Source organism: Primulina tabacum, chromosome 11, assembly GCF_025594145.1.
Source record: "Primulina tabacum isolate GXHZ01 chromosome 11, ASM2559414v2, whole genome shotgun sequence".
Lineage (NCBI taxonomy): Eukaryota > Viridiplantae > Streptophyta > Magnoliopsida > Lamiales > Gesneriaceae > Primulina > Primulina tabacum.
Genome location: NC_134560.1, coordinates 7,705,617 through 7,729,243, shown reverse-complemented (window position 1 = coordinate 7,729,243; position 23,627 = coordinate 7,705,617). Strand labels below are relative to the sequence as shown.

At 36.8% G+C, this 23,627-nt stretch overlaps 4 protein-coding genes across 5 annotated transcripts; 3 read left to right on the top strand and 1 right to left on the bottom strand.

Annotated features, from left to right (window-relative positions):
* Positions 1 to 57: 57 nt before the first annotated feature.
* LOC142517942 (uncharacterized) lies at positions 58 to 2,942 on the bottom strand. The gene is made up of 4 exons (XM_075620471.1): positions 2,711 to 2,942; positions 1,801 to 1,918; positions 1,496 to 1,724; positions 58 to 237 (listed from the first exon to the last, which is right to left on the bottom strand). Exons 1-4 carry the CDS (start codon positions 2,860 to 2,862, stop codon positions 209 to 211), a joined length of 528 nt encoding a protein of 175 aa, XP_075476586.1. The 5' UTR covers positions 2,863 to 2,942; the 3' UTR covers positions 58 to 208.
* A 1,658-nt stretch (positions 2,943 to 4,600) lies between these two features.
* LOC142519594 (uncharacterized) lies at positions 4,601 to 5,512 on the top strand. Its single transcript, XM_075622635.1, has one exon. The coding sequence runs from the start codon at positions 4,601 to 4,603 to the stop codon at positions 5,510 to 5,512; it is 912 nt and encodes a 303-aa protein (XP_075478750.1).
* LOC142519601 (uncharacterized) lies at positions 5,228 to 6,559 on the top strand. Its single transcript, XM_075622642.1, has 3 exons — positions 5,228 to 6,085; positions 6,162 to 6,197; positions 6,299 to 6,559. The coding sequence occupies exons 1-3, from the start codon at positions 5,561 to 5,563 to the stop codon at positions 6,422 to 6,424; spliced, it is 687 nt and encodes a 228-aa protein (XP_075478757.1). The 5' UTR covers positions 5,228 to 5,560; the 3' UTR covers positions 6,425 to 6,559.
* Positions 6,560 to 8,949: 2,390 nt separating this feature from the next.
* Positions 8,950 to 23,328, top strand: LOC142518757 (uncharacterized). Of its 2 annotated transcripts, none has more exons than XM_075621572.1 (5): positions 8,950 to 9,183; positions 9,274 to 9,422; positions 9,567 to 9,728; positions 11,819 to 11,934; positions 22,994 to 23,328. In XM_075621572.1, exons 1-5 carry the CDS (start codon positions 9,006 to 9,008, stop codon positions 23,028 to 23,030), a joined length of 642 nt encoding a protein of 213 aa, XP_075477687.1. In that variant the 5' UTR covers positions 8,950 to 9,005; the 3' UTR covers positions 23,031 to 23,328. The 2 variants fall into 2 exon arrangements, with proteins under 2 accessions (XP_075477687.1, XP_075477688.1); XM_075621573.1 differs by having other exon boundaries at positions 8,951 to 9,183; positions 23,013 to 23,328.
* The last annotated feature ends 299 nt before the right edge of the window (positions 23,329 to 23,627 follow it).

Here is a 23,627-nt window from a genome sequence, read left to right as displayed (position 1 = left end):
TAGTTATATTATTATTATATGTAAAATATTCTTTTTGGTATACAAATTAAAACAGAGTTCACACGAAATCGCTTACTTCTGTTATACATAACTTCCATCAGTACAGCTATAATTGGTAACACAATGTAGGAATAAGAGTGAAAAAAGACTTCACAAAAAAGTAAAACTGGAAGCATTGAATTTTATTCCCGATTATGCCCGAACCTCCTCAGGCTTTTATACGAACCACAAAAGAACCTGAAAATTACAGAGAAGGATTAAGCGCAAAGATTTTAGCCTGTTTTACGATGTCGTGAAGTTGTTCAATGATTTATAGTTTCTCTAAAACTTGACCTCTCATGACCAACGATTTTTACTATTTAATGTCTAGAAGAAACATATTGCTCTACCATGCAAGATTTATGACAGCAAGACTTATGACAGATGAATGTGCTTGATTAAGAAATCGGGTCGTCTAGTGCCTCAAAAAACCGTTCTTTTTGTGACTTACATTCTACAATAAGGCGGATAGAGCCTCAAAAAGGCAAAAGCAGACAAAATCAAGCCACCTCACAAAATAAATAGTGAAGTTAAAGATAATCTAAGATGCATGTCTAGCAATTAGTCATTATTTTAAAACTATTGATAAATTGTTGCCTACCGTCAATGGAAGTATAAAAATGACAAAATGTCAATTTTAGTCATCTATGTGTTGAGATATAGTTTTGTTAAATCAATTATAGCAATATAACTAAGTTATGACGATCAACTTTACTACTCCTCGTCAAAATCATGTAATTAATTGACTAATTTCATTGTTATTTTTTATAATTACTTTGCTGTGTGTTTCTCAATTAATAATACAGTGCAGATAAAAGAAGGCCAGGGAAAATCTTTAATAGTAAAAGATAATTTAATATTATTGATTTTTTTTTGCTACCAAGATCGTTTATTATATGTCATATCGTATACATTCAATATATAAATAAATAAAAATATAGTAATAAAAGTCTGGCCGTCAGGATTACAAATTCGTGAACAATCGTGTGAAATGCTCGAGATCCGTGATAATTGAGTTTGAGTCGAACAACTCATGAACCAGTTCTATTCATCTCAGTCCCCTAAATTCAAAAGTCAATGGAAGAAACTCGGTTCCTACAATCTATTTTAGCTTTTGAAGTACCAAGAGTAGTAGTTAAAAAACAGGTACAGAAAAACTTAACCTTGTGTAAGTTTTCCGATATTTCTTAACCACCTTTCCTTCAAATTACCGTTTTGAAACATTGAATAAGATAGAGAATAGTGTGACAAAGGCTACCACCTTATTTATTGATACATGTTTTTTTTATGAAAAGTTGAATTTGTGGGGATGATGCCTTTGAAATTGAAAAAAAAAAAAAAAGAATTTTCTCCGTAATTATTTTACTCTTATCATTTGTCTTTCATTATTCCTTATTCTTTAATAGATCCCAAAATGCAACAAAACTTAAAAACAGAAAATAAAATAAACACTTACATGCTGGAAGGTTGGATATATCAGCCGAAACTGCACAAGGTATGCCCAAGTTTGAAAGTGCTCCCCTTATTATTCCACAAGGAAAGTAAAGATGCATGCCGGTAGCTTGAGCTTCCTTGTTGTCTGTCATTGCTGAAGGATCTTGAATAGAACCAGACGTTTCTACCGACAGGTCAACTGACATATGTGCAAGCCACCGAAACCGATTATCTTGTAATACAAAAGTTCCCTGCAAGGAAAACATAATCGGTCACACGCATCATGTGAAATTTATCTTGCTTGTTCCTTCAGATTCTCATACGCACTCTGTGATTTGTCTTTAAGTTATCAATCTGCTTCTTGAATAGTTCAGACCAAAAGTCTTTGCAAATGAACTTGATAGCCTCCAGATGATCTGTGAACCTTGGTCGATCCATTGTGTATCTGGCACAAAACTAGATGAGATTAAATGAGAGTCTTCCTCAATACAAGAAAAGTAACACCAAATATCATGTGAATTGAAGATTCTGCATCAAGATGAAATTTTTTCTCATGTAAACTGTTTAATCTTTGTAAGAACTGGCACTGATAGGATCAAAATATCAGGCAATGACTGAGATGTTGGCCTTAACTCCACTATAATTTTGTTCTTAGCATTTCACTTTTAAAGCCAAAAGATAGTTTGCATTAACAAGCTATAAGTGAATTCAGCTTGTCGAAAACACCTAAGTTGCCACCAATTTCTCATACAAGGTTACCCAACTCCTTTCAAACTATCAACTTCCACCATCAATCAAATTAGTCAAATCATGGAGGAATGATAACCTTTTTCTACTGAAGAGGCTTTCAATATAAAAACTACGCTAGGTTCACTACAAAAATAAATAAACAAGATTCCGGTTGTTTATGGAGAAAAATGTAATAACAGCATGTCACATTCAATTCAGAAAACTCGACCCATATAGCTTCCATTACAAACATTTCTCCAAGATCCTCGATCACTGCTTGTGTTTCAGTATTAAAGACGGAAAAACCTCTACTGGTTCATTCAATCGACAACCACAGACCTGCGACTAACAAATTTTACAATTTCCCATTTTGCATTAATAACTAGGCATCTAATCCAACATCAATTTCAAGGAATATCTATCTAGCTCACCAAATAATCACAAAAACAACAACGAAACTGCAATCGATAAAAATGCATATCAGATAACAATACATGCAGAAACAAACCTCTCAGACAGTTGGTGGCCAACCTGAAAGCCAATGGCTTCTATCCTTCGAGCGGCTAGCTCGGGCTTGTTGGCATAGAAGCCGTTGCAATACGAGGAGACGATCTCCGTGAGCAGACTCTCCACGCAACTTTCCGACACTTCCCTTACCATTATGTTCCTCTTGCCCTGTCCGATTGCGAAGAAGAGGCAGGGTAAACTGTAATTGGGATCTACTAGGGTTTTGATTTGGAGATAATTGGCTAAATTCTCGGTTCAATCCCATATGTTTGGGGTAGTCCCGATATAGTCCTAAACGAATATAATGAGCCGATTTAGTCCCAAACGTCACCAAAGTTGTCTCATAAATCAATTAGAACAAAATTAAAATCCCCAAAAAAACGATACTTTTTTTACGCTAAAAATTCCCAAACTCCTCCATTTCTCTCCCCTCAAAATCCCCAGAAAAACTGATGATATCTCTATGCTAAAAATCCCCAGAAATCCCCAACCTCCTCCATCTCGCCATCTCCCGCTGTCATCAAGGTATGCACGCAATGCTTTTGACTGGAATTAATGTAATTCTTGAAATCTTTAAATCGAAGCATCGTGAAATCTTAGATGATCAAATCCGTTGTTAAATATTTCAACGAAGTATCATTTTTCGTAAGCTAATTGCTTGTTATTTATTAGCAGCCGAAAGTTACATTGCTTGAAATGGATTTCCAGTTGAAGGAAGTCTTCATCCCCGTCCTCACTCTCTCCTTCCTCAGCCGATGACTTTCTCTATGTGTCGTCACCGCAAGGTTGATAAGTAATGGCTAAACGCAATAACTCGACAATCGAAATTACTCCAAATTATGGTAATTTATTATATTTTCACTTTTTTTTACTTAATTTTGTATCATGCATTTTTCAGTCAAGACTTATATTGTTTTTTCGTTTTTCTATGTGTAGGTTTACTTGAAAAACAAGATTTGATTACTATTAAAATGCATTACAGGGGAAGGTTTAAATGTAAAGGAGAACACGATGAATACGTTGGGGGAAGTTTTGAATATTTCGACTTTTTTGATCTTGATAAGCTAGCAATGGTTGAGTTGTGGGGGTTTGCAGATGATCTTGGATTCAAAAATAAAAATGCTATTATGTTTTGGCACAAGATCGGGAATACGCTAAATAAAAGGAGATGTTTACAAAATGATTCAGATGTGTTGGAAGTTAGAAAGAATATTCCAACAAACTATGAGGTAGAAATTTATATGGAACACTTAGATGCATATTCAATTGATGGTCCAAACGAACAAAGTGGAGTTCAAGCTGTCGGTGAATTTTTTGACATCGATGAAGATGTTGTCATGGATGATATGTTGTTTGATGCATTCATTGACCATGAAATTCAATCTACGAAAGGAAAGAATACGATTTCTGTTGAGAGAGAAAATGCAGATAATCTGCAATTAGTGGTGCATGAGCTGGAGGATGATGATGGCGACGAAGAAGATGTTTGCGTAGACAATGAAGATTTGGATAGTATTCATGATTCTGATGAGGAAGAAGCAAAAAATTATCCAAAGTTTGATCCAAAGAGAGAATCTGAAAACCCGGACTTGAAGCTTGGTATGATTTTTTGCTCAAAGAAAGATGCGAAATTTGCGATTCAAACTCACTGCATTAGAAGAGGAATGGCAGTGAATTTTGTGAAGAATGATAATATTCGTCTTTGGGCGAAGTGCAACAATGATGATTGCCGCTGGATTATTCATGTTGCAAAGATGACAATGACAGTTGTTGGCAAATAAGAAGTTTTGATGACAAGCATAATAAATGTTTTCGGGAATTTAGCAACAAGAACATCAACTCAACGTGGTTGGCAAAGACTTTTTCCAGGATAATAGCGACAAATCCTAAAATGGGAACCGATGAGTTTAAGCAAGAGATTTGCAGGACATTGAATGTAAACATTTCGAGGAAGGTAGCTTATGTAGCAAAGCGAAAGGCACTAATGCTGGTGCAAGGGACTGCACAGGAGCAATATCATCAAATAAGGAAATATTGTGCTGAACTCAAAAGATCAGATTCTCGAGCCACAGTAGTTTTGAAGTTGACAGAAGACGAAGAAGGGCCAAGGTTCCAAAGATTATACGTTTGTTTTTCAGCGTGTAAGCAAGGGTTTAAAGATGCATGTCGTCGTGTCATTGGTGTTGATGGATGCTTTTTAAAGGAACAACATGGTGGACAATTGCTAGTGGTTGTGGGATTAGATCCGAATAACAACATATTCCCAATACGTTACGCGTTGGTTGAACGTGAAACAAAAGATAGTTGGACATGGTTTCTCCGGCTCTTAGATGAAGACCTTGGGATTAGTGGTGCTCAGTATGACTTTACATTTATGTCAGATAAGCAAAAAGGTTTGATTCCAGCACTTGAATCTTTATTTCCTGATGCGGAGCATATATTTTGTGTCCGACACTTACACAGCAATATGAAACGTGCTGGATTCAAGAGTTTAGCTATTAAGATCACCTTTTGGGCTGCGGCAAAAGCGACAAGAATTGAAGATTTTCGAGTTCAAATGAATGAGATGAAAGTTATTGATGAAAATGCATATGAATGGCTTGCTAAGAAGCATGAAAATCAATGGTCTAGAGCATATTTCAGCACCTCCCCTAAATCTGACATCTTATTGAACAACATGTGTGAAACTTTTAACAGCATTATTTTAGATGCCAGGGAAAAGCCAGTGATAGATATGTTTGAAACACTACGGAATCTTTTGATGGCCAGATTTCAAGTTAATAGAGAGAAGGTAAAAAAATGAAAGGGTCGAATTTGTCCAAACATCAAAGATGTGTTGGAAAAGATCTATATGGAGGCTGTTAGGTATTTCCCAATGAAGTCCGATGAGATGCATTACCAGATATCAAGATCAGATGATATACGTGATCAACATTCAGTTGACCTGTCGATTAGGTCATGCAGTTGTAGGAGATATGATTTGACTGGCATTCCTTGCAAGCACGCTGTATGCGCCATTTGGTGCAAAAAAGAGGATCCAGAGATGTATGTTCATTCGTATTACCTGATCGAGACCTATAAAAGATGTTATGCAATGTCCATAATGCCTACCAATGGTCTAAGTTTGTGGCCTGAATGTAATTTTCCTCCTCCATTGTCTCCAATTCACAAACAGAAACTTGGAAGACCGGCGAAATTGCGAAGAAGAGAACCAGATGAACCTCCCCCTTCTTCTCGAAATAAGTTGAAAGGTGTGATAAAGTTCAATAAATGCAAATTATGCGGTGGATCAGGACATAATCAAATGACTTGTAAGGGGAATGAAGACGTCCAACAAGAGACCGCGACACAAAAAATACGAAAAGAAAAACTACATGTAAACATATTTGGTTCATTTCATAGTTTTTGTGTTGTTTACGAAAATTCTTATTTGTGTATCTATAAAACTACAGGTGAGAAGACCACAAGACGTTGGTGTTCATATTCAAGTAAGCTTAAGTTTAATATCATTGATAAATGTAAATTATTTGTAATATATATTTGTATAAAATGTCTTCAATAATAGGCAATAAATGTATGTTTTTTATAGGGTAATCGACCGGTGAATATCAAGAAACCTGCTTTTGTAAAAGACGGCGTCAACTTCACAACTGTCTCACAACTACGATCGTCCATGAAGTCTACCTCGTCCGAAGGATCTAGCAGGAACAAGTGATTTTGTGGCTGTGATTTGTATTTTCTTTTTTGGCGTCCATGTTTTTCGGTAGTAGTTTTACTGTCATTAAAAAGCCTACAGTTGTCTTTGTTACTGTTATGTTGATATGAGGAAAAGTTGGTAGTTTTGTAATTGGGGTGTGTTGAAATCTTGATCCTCATCTGTTGGTGAATAAAAGTCTATGGGTATTGACTGCTCACTTTTATCATCTTGGGTATTTTACTTTTTGGTGTTCGGTTTTTCAGTGGAACATGGGTATTGACTCCGCTCACTTTTATCATCTTGTTCCTCGCTTGAATGCTTTCTCTTTTTCCCATATTCAGATTCGTATTTTGGTTCTTAAATGCAGATAATAGCAGCTTCCATTAGAAAGTGAAAGCAAATACAGTACCTAACTAATATGGGACACATGAAACTCTACCACATGCAAGCTCACAAACTCATTTCAAAATCACATACTGTATTGGTATATAAACTTTTCTCACATTTGTTGCCATGATTTGAAGCTTTAAATGCAAAATAGGTCCATGTAACTGCCTATTTAACTTGCCAATCCAGCAGCTTTGCTTGCCAGATAATGGGACCATAGCAGAAAACAGAAAAAAAAATGCACTTGCCATTCTGAAGTCTAGCACCTCAAGAAAAATGCACTTGCCATTCTGAAGTCCAAATTCTCCTTCCCCAACGACATAATAAAATGCACAAGTTAAAAAAGTCTAGCACCTCAACTGTTAAAAAAATAAACCGTTTAAAACACTGGGACCAATAAAAGTTGATAGCGCCTCGTTCAATTTATCTATTTTTCCAGCTTCAGTGGGTTTTGTACTTGCACTTGCATCTGAATTTGCACTAAAAGTTGTGTTCGACATTTCTTCGACAGTGTTGGTGGAGGAATAAGCTTGCACTGGAGCTTGCTTGTCCATATAAGAATCAAAAGCTTTTATAGCCCCCTCCCTACTCAAGAATGACCTGTGGGATGCGCCGCTAAATTTATTGACCTGCTTTTGTGCCTCTTCCCAAGTCTCATATATTCCGGGTTTTCGTCCAATAAAAACTACATATGTTTTACCCTATATCACAACAAAAATATAAGAACAATGAAGTATTTCACACAAGCAAACAACACAATATAATTTCACAAAAAAATTTTAAAAAATGAAGCTCACCATTTTGATTTCACAGATGTAACTATCGGCTGCTAATAAATAACAAGCAATTAGCTTACGAAAAATGATACTTCGCTGAAATATTTAACGGATTTGACCATCATCAACGAAAAAAAATTATGCCCAATTTCAAGATATTACAGATGCGGCTATATTTCTAAGATTTCACGATGCTTCGATTTAAAGATTTCAAGAATTACATTAATTCCAGTCAAAAGCATTGCATACATACCTTGATGACAGCGAGAGATGGCGAGATGGAGGAGGTTGGGTATTTCTGGGGATTTTTAGCGTAGAGATAGCATCAGTTTTTCTGGGGATTTTGAGGGTGGAGAAATGGAGGAGTTTGGGAATTTTTAGCTTAGAGAAAGTATCGATTTTTTGGGGATTTTAATTTTGTTCTAATTGATTTATGAAGTCAATCTACTCTGTTAAGTTTGACAGCAAACTAACAGCAAAATAGGATTGAGACAACTTTGGTAATGTTTGGGACTAAATCGGCTCATTATATTCATTTAGGACTACATCGGGAACTACCCCAAACATATGGGACTGAACAGAGAATTTAGCCTATACAGAAACTCAAATAGCTAAAAAATCAAAGTCTTTTATTTTGTCTGATTTTGGGTTTTTATCTTATAATTTATCAAAATTTGTAGTTATTAGGATTTTTTTGTTTTTGTCATTTTTTGTCATATATTTTGCCACTAAATCCATGGAATATGGTTGATTTGATATTGATTTTTTCTTTGACGAGAATTAAACTCGTTTTACTCAAACTAAAATTCATCTAATCAAAAAGAAAGAGAAACATAGAGGAAAAAATTGTCGTTTTCTTTTGTTTATGTATAGTAAAATGTGTTTAATATAAACTTTATTCTTATAACATGAACCACGTAAAAGTAGCATTGTCACATAAACGATGTCCGGTAGATTCAATGGTTTTGAGCTGGAAAAAAATAAAATATCTAATAAGTAGATGAAAAAAAAAGTTTTGACAATTAAATGACTAAAATCCAAAATCAGCCATATTATAAAACTAAAATTATAAATTTTCCTAAAAAATAAAAATATATATTTCTTTTCCACGTATTTCAATATATAGATATTACAAAATATATAGTTCTTATCTAATTTTTATTTATTTATAATTTTAATATTTTTAAACAAATATATCTATTTTTTTCCTGGAAGTCACCAAAATAACTACAGTTCTTATCTAATTTTTATTTATTTATAATTTTAATATTTTTAAACAAATATATCTATTTTTTTTCCTGGAAGTCACCAAAATAACTACATTTGGATTCGGATTCGGGTTAGGATCCAGATCCAGATCCTGACCCGGATTAGGATTCGGTAATTCTACTCCTTTGGTAAAGTATTCCAAAGCAACAGAAAATTTATGAGAATTGATGCTTCGTTCATTTCCCTACGGCTTTTGCGGTGACATCCGCCGCCACCTCATTCCTTCAAGCCACCGTTGCATTTCCTCGTCTCCTCATCTCGCCGGATCATGGATGGACAAGGTGAAAGGAGTCTTTACCGGCCAGAAGACCGCCGAAGAAGCTCCACAGTCTATGACCCTTCTCCGTCCGTCATTTCTTTCTTCTTCTGGCTCATACGTATTTAAATCCCCTCCACCTTTTGATTTTGTTTTTGATTTAAGTATTAAATGAACAGAATTTGCGGATTCCATGAGCAAAGCGAGGAAGTTGGGGGAGCTGAAGAAGTACGTAGTGGGGAGGGGTAGCGAGGCCACTTTTTCCGATGCGTTTGAGAAGCAAGAGGCAATAATTCGATATCTTGGGGGCTGTGATCCTACAGGGGAGGTTGGTTACTTATTCCATCGATTCTCTTGTTGTTATCATTATAAAATAGTTGTCTAATGGTGCTGTATGAGTTATCATTTCACAATGACAAACATCAGGAGTGATTCAGCTGTTGTCTTTTCTTTTGCTTTCTTTTTGTCGTAGAATATTCAAAGTAGTCAAAAGAAAGAGGCAGCAAAACAATGTAATTGCACTTTAACAGAAGTTGAAAACGCCTTGTCAAAGTTTACATGGGCAAAACAAGCAGAAAAAAAGGTTCTAAAACTGAAGGAAGAAGGAAAACCAATGCCCAAGAATTTGGCTGAGGTATCATCATGATACAATCTATTTCTCAGTTTCAAAATGCTATAGTGAATTTTTTTGTAGTATGATTAAGTTTGTAGATGGTGTTTCTAGGTGAATCTTTGGCTGGCAAACTAGATGTGGTTATTTGCTTGCAATACACATGGAGTCTATTTTCTTTTAGGCTATATTGGTTGTTGAGCTTTCATTTAATTATTTATAATTATGATGTATTATTGTCTTGTAAGTGAAAATGGCTGGAAATTCTATGTCAATTTACAAATCTGATTCCTGTTACAGTCATGAGGTGGCGATTGCTCTGTGGTTTCGTGGGCTTGTTATCATTCAAACCATCACTGCCTTACTCTGCCTAAATGCTTCTCCTTCGAGAATCTTGTTTATTTCGTTTCTATACTGGACTCCCCATGTAGTTACTTTTCCAGGAAACACATCATAGTCCCTCTTGTTTTGTAATTTCTGTTTTCTCCTCTTCTATTCAATCTGTTATTAACAAAATTATCACTTGTTCTTGCAATGACTTGAATTTGACTTCTTTTGATGAATTCGATTTAGGTAAATTTCAAATTCAACAACGGTTGTTTTTGGCATTTGTGTTTGTAATTATAATAGATTTCAATTGCATCCAAGATGAGTGTCATTTGAAATCCTTTATAAATCAAATCTCTTTATACACATTATATCCATCCAATCAAACACAACCTTAGGACTGTAATCCAAAGCCCAAAAACACGACCCAGCCCAGAAAACAAAACCATATTAAGCCCTTAACTTCGTTATTTAGTTGAGCAGCTCAGATTAACGTCTCTGTCTATATTTTTTAGTTAAATGTTATAGAATTTAATAGCAAAGTACTTCTCGTGTTACATTTGAGTAACAAACTTTTAGTCGACACCTCGATCTATTCTTGTGTAAGCCCTTGCCACCTTAATGTTTGATTTTCAGTACTCTTGTCCTTTGAATATATTGCTTTACATAAGTCCATTTGATCTAAGTTATATAACAGAGTTTAGAGAATAAATTACCTTGTAACACTTTCCTCTCAATGTTTGAAAAATATTGTCGTCAAGTTGACGTACTCTTCTACTCTCTTTCATTTTATTCAATCCATCCTAAGTGTTGAACTTGCTTTTATCCAACTATTGGAATTCCATCTATGATTACTTTTGTGTTATATTCCTACTGCCACTAAATTGACTATGCGTGTATTTTGTCTTTAGTCCTCCTTGGCTTAAAATTTGAAACAGTTTTTCTCTTAGGTTTGTCTCTTGTAAACCTAACTTCGCGTTGACTTCTCTTTTTGCATTATTTTAGATTGTATCATCCTTAGAGACAATGTCCTATTACCTTATCTTATGCTGTTATACTGGCATAAAGAGTTACGTGTCTTATGACTTGGTGCTTAACTTAGATGTGGTGTACTGTCATAGGTTAACCTTTTGTATGAATTAATACAGTTTGTGAGCTAATTACTACTCCTTCATACGTATCTTGAAGCATCACCATTTCCCTAGCATAATCCATTTTTTTCCAACTCCGACTATCATGTTATCCTCAATCCCCTATTTTACAATTTTTTATATAACCAAGCTTTAAAAGACAGATTGTGAATAAGTAGCTAACATGCTTAGCATCAAAATAATAATAACTAGGATGAAAACTAGGATTACAACAGTAAATAGATGAAACAATGGAAATAAGTTACATGTCAAGCTCGTAATGCAAGCAACTAAACGATTAGGAGTGTTACATGAAGGAAAACACCAGAATATGGAGAAAACAAATTGAAAGAGAGATTTTATGACATTTTGCAATTTTTACCCTTTCATTTTTATAATATGATCCGATATTCGAAAGATTTTCAGTTTGACTGTTTGTTACCAAATAAAAAAGGTGTATGGCATAAGTTTTATTCTTTTATCTTATTTCTGATCAATAGTCCTAACCATGCCTTAATCAAGTATTATCGACTTACATTTGCATGGGCGCGCACTGAAACTTTGCTGGAAATGAAGAAAGGTTGTGTATGAATCTTGGGCATTTATTTTAATTTTTGTGTTGCAAAACTTGACTTTTGATGGCACCGTTATGCTCAGGTTCAGAAGTTGATGGGATCATCCCCCTTGGATGTGGCAAGATCAAGCATGCTTAAAAGTGGTCAAACAAGTAGAAACTCGCCTTGTCCCTGTGGTTCTAAAAAGTTATACAAGAGGTACTCCTTTCTTATAGGTTAAAGGAAATGAATCTGATAAATGAACATTTTATGTGATGTGTGAGTATAGATTTGTGCCACAAATCCTCTAAAATCCGTAAATTTTTTATGCATAATTTATGATTTCTAAAATGAGGTGAATGATGATAATATCGAATTCCTCAATACATGAATAAAGAACTAGGTAGCATGGATACGGGTATCGTATCGAATACGCTACGAATATGATAAATTTCGAAAATATAAGATAGGATATGGTTAGGATCCTAGCCGTGTCCAAGATGTATCCGAATGGTCAACCCTACAAAAAGTCAATGACATAGATTTTTCTGACACGCGTGTCGTATCCGTATCTGATACTTCAGAATTTTTTTAGGAGTATCCGTGCTACATAGATAAAGAATAACAGTGAAGTGTCTGATTAATGGGTTGTGCCTATCATAAATTGTTGGCGTCCACGTCTGAAATAGAAAACAACTACTGCTTATGCTTATTCGAATGTTGCATAAGTGTCACTTGAACTTGACCCCACCACCAGTACTCATCGGATACCCCATAAGGCCATTATTTTAATGTGATTAAGATTAAAAAATTATGACAGCTGGATAGTCCACTGGTACATTGTGAACCAACAATTTTATGCTCCAAAGCCTCATCCTGTCCCAAAGTCATGATCCCTCTGGCATTGCTGTTTTCTCCTGCCTCGTTATTGTTCTAGTATATAATGACTATATTATTTAACATCTTTGTCTTAGACTGCAAGCTGGTAGAACACAGGCGATAGATAAGATAGACTTTATTCTTTAGCTTGTTATTTTGTGTTCACAATTTGCTCGAGAGTAAAATGTTGGATATCTTACACAAGTGGTCTGAGAAACGTAATTCTAATATAAAAAATAGTCAATCCATGATCCTAAAATGATTCGGAGTATCTTAATTGATCAGAAAATAAAATATTATTTACTAAACCTAAAGGATATACTTTGTGATGTCCTTAACTCCTAATCGTTATTACAATGCAATTTGATTAGAGTTAATTAATTACAGCAGAAAACGAGTAAAAGTTTTCTTTACAATGAGCCCAAAATGTGTTAACTATAATTATAATACTAAAAATTGTATAATAAAGTCTCGTCTAAACACATCACATCATAAAATAAGCCTACACATGACTGCAATCAACTATATACAAACAACTCATATCCCCAGGACATGCCCCAGTATATAGATACATATATAAACTAGGATAGACCAGTCAACCTTAACTCAGATGTGACTCCCTCCAGAAGTGCGTCTCTGGTCTCTTGGAGTACCTACCATTGTTCGCACATAAAGACAACAACAGCCTCCTTGGGGGTGAGCAAACGCTCCGTAAGAAACAATCATAATATATACACATGAATCTACACAATGATATATGATATGCAATGCATGCATGTCGTGGAGATATCAGGTCAAATGCTCATCCACTGAGCATGTATCGGAACCAATCAAATCGCTATCAAATCAATGCTCGAGCTGGCACACTGGCCTCAGTCAAGTATAAGGGAATATCCGTATGATAACGTCGGCAAAGTGCCATCAAATCCCAAATCTAAACCAATCAATCATAGGGGCCACGAATGACTATATTTTAAAGGGCCACATAATGTCAAACATACCATCGTGCTCAAAACCCAATAATCAAATTCCAATGATATAAAGGTATCCAAGAATCATAGATCAACGTGCATGTCATGTATCGATGTATGTGTAAAATGATGTGTGTTAACAAAGTATTTATTTTATACATCGATCTACCAATCAATAATGTCGTGCATGCCACATCAACTCAACGAATAAGACATATAGACGCATATTTTCAGTTAAATCAATCAAATATATATTATATGACACAGATACCTGCTGTATGTTACTCGGTCGCAACATACCTTATTGTCTGTGAATTTGTGGTTGAACTGAAGTATACCGATACAAAATATCGGTCTACCTAATAAAATAATTACATCGTTAACTAAATGTAATGACTATTTCCAACAAGGTGAAATAGAAAAAGCCACAAGCTTTAAATATTAAAGAATCAGTAAGTTTATTCTATTTGATTACTGAGCAACCCACTTGCCTATTAAACTAAGTAATTGAGTATTTTAGTTAATTTTCTTATACAATTTATTGATGATTATATATCCTCCTAAATAATATTTAAGGGCATATTTACAATTCACATAATCATTTAATGACTTAAGTGCATTCAAGAAAATAACTGTAGCTAGAATCCGAACTTTTCTACTGTTGATTCATGATATAAAATCATATTTCAATAATCATATTCTACTTAACATTTAAATGTCATATTAACATATATTTATATATCTTAGAATCTGAGACGTCATACCTCTATCAAATCTAGTTGAACAAGAGGAAGATTATAAATTCAGCTCAACTCTGATAAGGCTTCATGGAAATTTTGAGGACAATCTATCGATGTATTATTTCCTCGTCTCTCTCTAGGTACTGTAATGACTAAACACAATTATGTAACCATATATGTGTCTATATATATATATATATATATGGACACGTGTGTATACATATCCATGGTGATATGTCCGCCTACATGCAAATTTTATCGGGAGTTGCTTTCCTTAGCCTTTAGGATGTGTTGTGCCTAAAAAATAGAAGAAGCCCAACAGAAGAAGCCCAACAGAGGAAGCCCAATGTAGTTGCAGCCGGCCCAGCGGAAGAACGTTGCTGCCAGTTACGGCCATTGCCCAAGGTGGAAGATGTGGGATGATCGTGGAAAGGAGAAACTGATGTGCAGAATGTGACAAAAGGGAGGGAAGGAAATCAGAGAAAGCCCCGACAAATCAACAAAAAATCTACATCAAAGCTCTGCAGAATTCTCTCAATTCTATGCATGTTTATTTCAATTTCCAGCAGTCAAGCATTTGAATTTTTTACATATTCCTTCAACTTTCTTGTAAAAACTTTGATCAAGTTCATAGCGACATAATTATATTTGATGTTGTTAATGAATCCCTCCTATAATTTTGTCATATTCCTCATTTTGTATTTGCGTTTTTGAGCTATTTCGAAGGAGTTAGAACTTACGACCGAATCGAGACTCGCATCGCTTGGTAAACGAAGTCGGATCATTTAACATTTGGCACGAACAGTGCCTGGCACGCCCGCAAATTTCGTGACAAACAAGTTGGCACGCCCAGTGAGACCCAATGCCTCCAAAGCGTACTGAGAAGAATGAAGGAATTCCTCCATCACAGGGAAAAGGTCATCGCTCACAGGAAGAAGAAAATAATGCAGATGGAAGAACTGTTGAAAGACTCATTCACCAATTCGAAAAGGAGACTATGAAGGAAGGAGTTGTCGTTTCTGGTGGTGATGGACCTTCATTGAACTTTATGTTGGACATGGAGAAAAACATCCGCAATGATCTCATAGAAATGACCCAAACTTTCGCTACTGTTATGATGGAATTTGTGGCAAAAGTAAAAGAATGGAGGAAGTCTGCAAAGGAGGAGGCTGTTACACCAGAAAATGATAAACTTCAAGAAACTGACGTTAAATTGCTGAAAGATCAAGGCCAAGGATCAGGGGTTTCTCAAGCAGGTGAAAATCGCCTCTTGGGGGAAAAACTGATTCCTGAATCTGCCAGGAAAGGAAGATATACTCATGCGCACAAAAGGGATGAGGAGTTGGGATTAAAATTCCAAAATTGCGGTAACAGTAAACAAATGGCTGGTAATATGTTCTCTGTGACGTCTCCTAACTTACATCCAGGGATGTATGGTGATGGGGGAATGTGTGGATATTCAGTGCCAGGTTCGGGGAATAACACTCGGGGGGCATTCTATTCTCCTCACCAGTTACGATAAACTCCAGTGTTAGATTTTGAGACGGTACGTGATGTTATTCAAGAGTTGTATGGCCCAGGAGTGAGGCCAATCAACCGACCAGAATTTCATAAACCGTATCATGATATTGTGGATCGTGACAACCCTTATCCAAGAGGATACCGCATTCCAGACTTCACGTTATACTCCGGGGAAGATGTTCAATCTAGCGTGGAACATGTGGCCAGGTTTACAATTCAGTGTGGGGAAAATTTGCTAATTACAAGTTACATTTGTTCCCCAATTCCCTGACCAGCATTGCTTTCACGTGGTATGCAACGTTACCTCGGAACTCGATTATGACTTGGTATGATATGGAACGTCAGTTCCATACACATTTCTTCAGAACAACGCCGGAGATCAGTATAGCGGAATTGTCAAGGGTGGTCCAAAAACCGGGGGAATCTGCTAATGATTTTATTTGCAAATTCAAAAAGGTGAGAAGCAGATGCCGAGTTTTCCTCCCTGAATCAGAATACGTGAAGATGGCACAACGAGGGCTCGATTTTGAGCTTAGAAAGAAATTCCAAGGGATGGAATTCCGCGATTTTTATGAACTTGCTTCCAAAGTATCAGAGTATGAGGAATTGTTACGAGAGGAGAGTCATAAAAAAAAGTCTACAGTGGGCTCTTATTTCCAGGAAGTGGAGGAAGTTGCATCGGCAGAAGTAGCAAATTCCGGATCACGTATTGTTCCTTTCTTGAAACGCAAAAGTGAAGAACTTTCCAAGAAAAACATTCCTCCAGTGCAAACACCCTGTACTTTCGATGCATCAAAGACGGAGGAAATTTTCGATCACTTAGTGAAGGAAAAGTTTATAACATTCCCCTCAGATCACAAGATTACTGTAAGTATCACAATTCCTTCAACCATAATACTAATGCTTGTTGGGCTTTCAAGAATGTCTTGCAGGAAAGAATCAACAAGGGAGTCCTGAAATTTCCCGAGAAAAAAGAAGCCATGATAGTGGATGAAGATCATTTTCTCCCGGTAGCCAATGTGAACATGAGCAATACTGACTTGCGCTTCTTGATCAACGAAAGGAGGAAGAGTGGAAACAAGGACATGTCCATTAGGCCAGGAATTACTATAAAGAAGTGTTGGGTGCCTCGGAAAATGATGTTTGAGGCTAAAGAGAACAAGACAGAAACTTTTCATGGAAAAAGCCGCTGTCACAGTGGAGATGATATGTATTTTGGTGGGAGGAATATGAGGTACAGTAGGGGATCCATGGCCAAGAGGCTAGAGAACCAGTACCTCGGAAAGGTTTCGTTTCATGGGCCAATGAATGGCGAGGGAAAGAAGGACCGGCACTCATTCCAGAAGCTAATCCAGGGGCCACCACCTCTAGATACCGGTAATAGATATGAAAAGAAATCTCGTTTTGTTGTTCCTCCCAAAGCAATTCCCGATAGCGTGTGGAGGCGGGTAGAACATCCAAAGTTCCCAAAACCTATTTCCAGGACCCAAAAACGACGTTTGTTGAGAGAAAAAGCTGCTGAGCGCAGGTCCAGGATAGAGGAATCATTCAAAGAAAATAAGAAATTTGGGAGGAAGGCTAGTGAAGATGATGAGGAAGAAGATGATGACTTGTTATCGGAGGAAGACAGTGAACCAGTCAAGAGGGCTACTTTCAAAGTGGGGCAGATTCTGGTTCCGTTTGAGTTTGCTACTGGCTCGTTAATGTTGCCAGAGGAATTCAAACGCAAAAGGATCTTTGAATCCGATGTATTCGCTGGGAATCAAAGTGGTATAGAATCCATTCAGACTGATATTTTGAATGAAAGCGTTGATGTTCTTATCGATGAAGAGAAAAGAGTGTCAATGAAACGACCCACCAACGAAATGACGAAACATATCAAACCACTCTATATTATAGCACATGTTAATGGGAAGCCGTTGTCTACGGTACTGATAGATAATGGGTCAGCTGTGAATATTCTACCCTATAGAATTCTTCAAAAGTTGGGAAAGAGTGTGGAGGACTTGATTCCTACCGAAGTCTCTGTGGCGGCTTTTACCGAGGAATCTACAAAAACTCTGGGAGTGTTGACAGTGAATGTTACTGTAGGATCTCGATCCTCGCTGTCACCCTTTTTCGTAGTCAATTCTAGTGTCAGCTTCCATGCTTTGTTAGAAAGGGATTGGATTCACACCAATCATTGTGTACCATCATCCATGCACCAGCTACTGTTGATGTGGAAAGGGGATGAGATGGATGTGGTACAGGCTGATTCGCAGCCGTATCAATCTAATTCCAACGCAGTAGAGGCTAGATATTATGATGGAGCATTCGGTCCTATTAAAATTCGTGACTACAAGGTTAATGGACAGCAAAGTGCAGTTTACATTGAAAAAATTCTCAAATCCACAGCCATGGTCTCTCCTAGACCCATGGTCCGACCTATCATTGAGGAGGTCGATGATTAAGTTCACTAAAGAACATTGTTATGAAAGGCGAGGGCCTGGCTGCGCCTAGGCGACAGGCGCAGCCAGGCGCACCTGTTGCGCCTGGGTCATGACCCAAGCGCAAGCCATCAAACAGGCGCGCGCCTGAGGTGCGCCTCGGCCCAGGCGCGCCTCGACATACAGCGCGCACCTGTGCGCTTTGGTGTTATACGCTGCAATTAACTATATATAACTCAAGCCCATAAAATTTAAAGTCCAATAACAAATAAAAGCCCTTTTTAGTGTTTTAAAAAAGCCCTACAATCTGATGTGCGTTATTTTTCTTGCCATTCTTTCAAATTCTTTCTGGACTGCGCAGCAATGGCCTTTCTCTACGCTGAAACTCTCTACGTCTCTGTATCCTTAACGTAATTCTGTTCTTTTTGTGCCTACTGCCTTGTGGATTACAAAGTCTCTACGTCTGTATCCTTCACCTAATTCTGTTCTTTTGTGCCTTGTGGATTACAATATAGGATTTATTGTATATGGATCAATGATTATCTTATTCATCTGTGATTCTGTCTGTGCTAAGCAGCTCTACAATCTGCATGACTTTGTTTGCTTGATGTCTTTCTGTTGCTGTGTCCTGTGAATTGTGATTAGGAAAAGAATTCTTGTTTTTTGGCAGCAAATCTTATTAAAAAATATTTTTTGGCTCCCTAATGCTAATCCAGGATAGCGCTATGTATCCTAATTTAAGAGATTGACGAGTTAGCATTTTCAAGAGAATATTTTTGTAGCCAGGGATAGCTCCCTAATATTTTTGTGTCATATGCGCCTTATTTCGATAAAGCGTGCGCTTTGCCTCACGCCTCGCGCCTCAGGCCCCAAGATACCCTAGCGCTTTAGTGCGCCTTGCGCCCCAAAATAACTATGCTAAAGAAGAGATGGAAGTGGCTGCAACTTCCGAATGGAAAGCCACGTTGCAGCATCGCAGGAATTATGGGACATTGATGGAACTGAAATAATATTTGAAGATGAATGTGATAACAGTGAAGAAGAAGAGTTACAAATGGAGGATCGACATCTGAAGACTCAAGATCCCTTGGAAGAAGCGAACTTGGGGACCATGGAATGCCCTAGAACCACTTATATCAGTATGTTGTTAGAGGAAGATGTGATGAAACAAAATTAGTTGGAGCCAGAGCTTTATACAGAGGCAATGATCATGAAACTTGAAAATTTGGATGAGTTGAGAATGCAAACGTATAATGCTTTGATGCTTCAGAAATCCAAGGTAGCTAGAAGTTACAATAAACGCGTGAATAAGAAAATATTTGAGGAGGGAGACGTGGTTTGGAAGATGATTCTACCCCTCGGATCCAAAGACAGGGAATTCGGCAAATGGTCGCCCAATTGGGAAAGGCCATTCAAAGTTCATCGAGTTTTAGATGGAAACGCATATTGGTTGGCAAGTCTGGATGGAGAGCCACATAGAAGGTGCATTAATGACAAGTATTTGAAGCATTATTATCCCAATAGTTGGGTAGAGATGTCAGAGACAAAGGGTTCATGAAGCTGGATGCGAAGGAGATTGGTACAGAGTAGGCTAGATGGCCACTTTGTTTGAATTTGTCATATTGTCTTGTAAAGAGTTTCTGTAAATATGTGAGGAATATGCTTTTAAGTCATTCCTTGCTGAAGTTCTTTGTAAATAATGATGGAGCATTGTGAATAAATAAAATGATTTGCTCATGAAATCCGATGTAGTTGATGTATATTGTGAGGAATATTTGTTGTGTTGGTTGGCCAAATTGATGAAAAAGTGAAGTTTGCTTATGGCATATCTTGAAATCTTGGAGAGTATTGTTTGAAAAATGTTATTTAACAGTTGATTGGTAGCAAGCAGTGTTGACCCGCCATGTTTGCATCAATGTTAAAGAAAACAGGCTTTTTGTCGTTTGTTTAGTTTTAGAAAATTTTGGCAGAGTTTCCCTTGTAAATGTGAAATGCCAAAATACAAATAGATGAAAACAAATCTCAAGCAACATGTATAAGGTAATAACATGTTTCCAAATAAAGTTTGGCTTTCGAGCCACTTTCCAGAGTTACAAATCAGAAGGACATCCGCCAAATTATGGCAAACAAAAAGAGACGGCAGAAATCAGAATAACAATGAGAATCATCTCGAGTCTGTGCAAAGATAATAACAACAAAAGTTCAAGGAATATCCAATCTGAACAAATCCTTCCCATTTGGAATGACAATGTCTTCGAACTTGTTCAGCCTCCTTCAGTGTGTATTTCCATTGTTGGTCTTGAAGCTTCCAAGCTGTATCAATGTTGCTGAACACGTGGACCTAGAATCTTGGAAAGCTGAAATAGGGGAATGGCTGTAGAAAAATCAAGACTTGGATTGATACCATGTTGGAATCTTCAGCAGAATTAGGTGAGGACCTGTAAGTTTAAGCAAAAAAAAAAAAGATACATTGGTCTGGTTTTTAGAGCCAGACAAGACAGTTGACATACCTGGGGACAAAGATGGTCTTAGCAGCCAAAAGAATATTAGAGTTGGCTCGATGGATTTGCGCTAGGAGACGGAGGATCACTAACCATTCCTGCAAGTAAAGAAAAATAAATCATTACACTTGTGTAAAGTGGCCAAGAGATCATCCTCAGTTGACAACCAAGTAATGGCTTTTGAACAAGTGACATCAAACAAACAAGATATTGGTTCTCTTTGCAGTGAAATCGAGATCAAGGCAAGTAGATACCTTGTATACTTGAATGAAGGTACATGAAAATAAATGCAGACAAGTTTTCCAGACAAAAACAAAAAGCATAAGGCACAATTATGATCACATAGAATGGTCAACAAAGATCGTGGAAGATCGAAAGCTCAGGACAATGTATCAAACACCTTGAGTGCATGATCAAGAAAGCAGATGAAGTCCTAAAGCATTTGTGTCATGAAGAAGTAGAAAAAATATAGAAATCTACCTGCTCTTTTGAGATGAAATGGCTTAATGCAAAGGAGTTTGAGGGTGACAATTTAATTGAAAGTTGAATGGTGTCCACGTCACTCCACGATCCGGTGGCAAATAGCGAATAATTGATAACTGGTCAGTGAGAATACGATGAGGGAATCAAAGTTTGTTTATGTGAAGGCCAAATTTTGAGGATTGATGTGGGTTTGGGCTTGTCTATTTGAAAGGGAAAATGAAAGTAGTAGAAAATAAGAATTTCACGTTAGGGGTTGTTATTAGAGAACTCTAAAGGATGCTGTGATATAGAATGTGGTCTTCATGCCAAGTTTTGAATAAGGGTCCCAAGTTTTGAATATGGGCCAAAGTGGGCTAAACCAATTTAGCCAAATTGGCCCACTGGCCAAATTGACTAAAGGGGGGCAATTGTTGTGCCTAAAAAACAGAAGAAGCCCAACAGAAGAAGCCCAACAGAGGAAGCCCAATGTAGTTGCAGCCGGCCCAGGGGACGAACGTTGCTGCCAGTTACGGCTATTGCCCAAGGTGGAAGATCGTGGAAGATCGTGGGATGATCGTGGAAAGGGGAAACTGATGTGCAAAATGTGACAAAAGGGAGGGAAGGAAATCAGAGAAAGCCCCGACAAATCAACAAAAAATCTACAGCAAAGCTCTGCAGAATTCTCTCAATTCTATGCATGTTTATTTCAATTTCCAGCAGTCCAGCATTTGAATTTTTTACATATTCTTTCAACTTTCTTGTAAAAACTTTAATCAAGTTCATAGCGACATAATTATATTTGATGTTGTTAATGGATCCCTCCTATAATTTTGTCATATTCCTCATTTTGTATTTGCGTTTTTGAGCCATTTCGAAGGAGTTAGAATTTACGACCGAATCGAGACTCGCAACGCTTGGTAAACGAAGTCGGATCATTTAACATTTGGCACGAACACGTGCCTGGCACGCCCGCAAATTTCGTGACAAACAGGATGACATGGGACAAATTTAATATTTATGCATAAGTTCATGGAAATCTCTGTCTGACAAAACCATAATATCGTTCCATACATATTCATATATAAATTTTTGTTGTTAATTACAATTTTGCTATCAAAATTTAATAGACTATTTTTATAATTAACTCGACTATTTTGAAATTTAATAGACTATTTCAAATTTCCATTCCAATTACAATTACGTTATGAGTTGATTTACATTTCGTAATTTATATAATTAACGTGAAATAGATCACGGGGTCTCACATACTTTCTGTCAAAATACATACCGGAACCTATCGAACTTATTTGCTTAAATAAATTATCAGATAATGTCAAATGACAGTGTATTGTGTCTCACAGACAAGGATACCCTTGCTTGGATTCATGTGACTGACTCGGCTCTGCTTTGATCTTCATAAATTCATTGGAATTTAGACCATTACTTGAAGATGTTAAAACAAATCTCACGAGTTGCTCGCGACCTATGCTATAATTGTATATCAAGATAAATTTTATTCGAAACTCATTACACTAGCGTCTCATTGTTGGCTGTAAGTGTCTTTATCAACTGTCAATCATCGTAGGGTTCTCTTGGTTTCGAAATGGGCTTATTCTGTGTGTGGCTGCCCCTGATCAGGGATACTTTCGAACGCTCGGTTTTGCTGAAAGAAATTTTTTTCCTGTGGTCTTGCCCCGGGACTGCAGTCTCTTTCTGTCCTCACTATATCTTCGACCTCACATACTTTTTTGTTTTTAAATTCAAGTTTTGTGATAGAGTTTACCATTGTATTTTAAGGTGCTGTGGGAAGGATAAAAGCAGTTGAGGTGAAACTCAGTCAAATTCTTCGGTGACGCACCAGACTAAGTTTGGGACTCTTGGAATCGATATTCAAGCAGGTAACCTTTGGTTCAAGATGAAGAGTTTTTTGGTAATGTCAAGTCGAATGTTTGTGAGGGACAGAATCTGCAATGAGGTATTCGTAGTGTTTCCAATATGGCATTCAAATATAGTGCTAACATTTGTTTTCATTAACGTTATGTCGTCTATAACCTGCACTCCAAGTTCTTGAGGAGATCAAGGATTTCTTAGATTGAATAGTTAGTTGACGAGAGCCGATGGCGGATATTCTTTTTTATGCCATCATTCTTGAAATTTTGCACGTCTAAAGTAGTAGTAGTATTTGGTTTACTTTGGTATATTCGAAAATATTTTTTTCTAAAGTTATGTTTTCGAAGATTATATTAAAAGAATGCTCTCTTTTTATTTTAATTTTTTTAAGGATACATGTAAAAAATATGGTGGGTTCGATGAAATGTTGAAAGCTAAAAATAACGTCCTTGGATCAACAATTTATTTTAGACTTTAGACACTCGATTTTAGGTTCCATTTGAGGTGATTGATTTGAAATTA

What these genes read in the sequence shown, in the direction of transcription:
- LOC142518757 (XM_075621572.1), top strand. Translation starts at nt 9,006, where the DNA reads ATGCTTCGTTCATTTCCCTACGGCTTTTGCGGTGACATCCGCCGCCAC. An exon ending in ACAGTCTATGACCCTTCTCC is followed by an intron (nt 9,184 to 9,273) that starts GTCCGTCATTTC and finishes TTAAATGAACAG; the next exon opens with AATTTGCGGATTCCATGAGC. An exon ending in TGCCCAAGAATTTGGCTGAG is followed by an intron (nt 9,729 to 11,818) that starts GTATCATCATGA and finishes CGTTATGCTCAG; the next exon opens with GTTCAGAAGTTGATGGGATC.
- LOC142519594 (XM_075622635.1), top strand. Translation starts at nt 4,601, where the DNA reads ATGGGAACCGATGAGTTTAAGCAAGAGATTTGCAGGACATTGAATGTA.
- LOC142519601 (XM_075622642.1), top strand. Translation starts at nt 5,561, where the DNA reads ATGGAGGCTGTTAGGTATTTCCCAATGAAGTCCGATGAGATGCATTAC. An exon ending in TACGAAAAGAAAAACTACAT is followed by an intron (nt 6,086 to 6,161) that starts GTAAACATATTT and finishes ATAAAACTACAG; the next exon opens with GTGAGAAGACCACAAGACGT. An exon ending in ACGTTGGTGTTCATATTCAA is followed by an intron (nt 6,198 to 6,298) that starts GTAAGCTTAAGT and finishes TGTTTTTTATAG; the next exon opens with GGTAATCGACCGGTGAATAT.
- LOC142517942 (XM_075620471.1), bottom strand. Translation starts at nt 2,862, where the DNA reads ATGGTAAGGGAAGTGTCGGAAAGTTGCGTGGAGAGTCTGCTCACGGAG. An exon ending in GGCCACCAACTGTCTGAGAG is followed by an intron (nt 1,919 to 2,710) that starts GTTTGTTTCTGC and finishes GTTTTGTGCCAG; the next exon opens with ATACACAATGGATCGACCAA. An exon ending in TATATCCAACCTTCCAGCAT is followed by an intron (nt 238 to 1,495) that starts GTAAGTGTTTAT and finishes TGTAATTTTCAG; the next exon opens with GTTCTTTTGTGGTTCGTATA.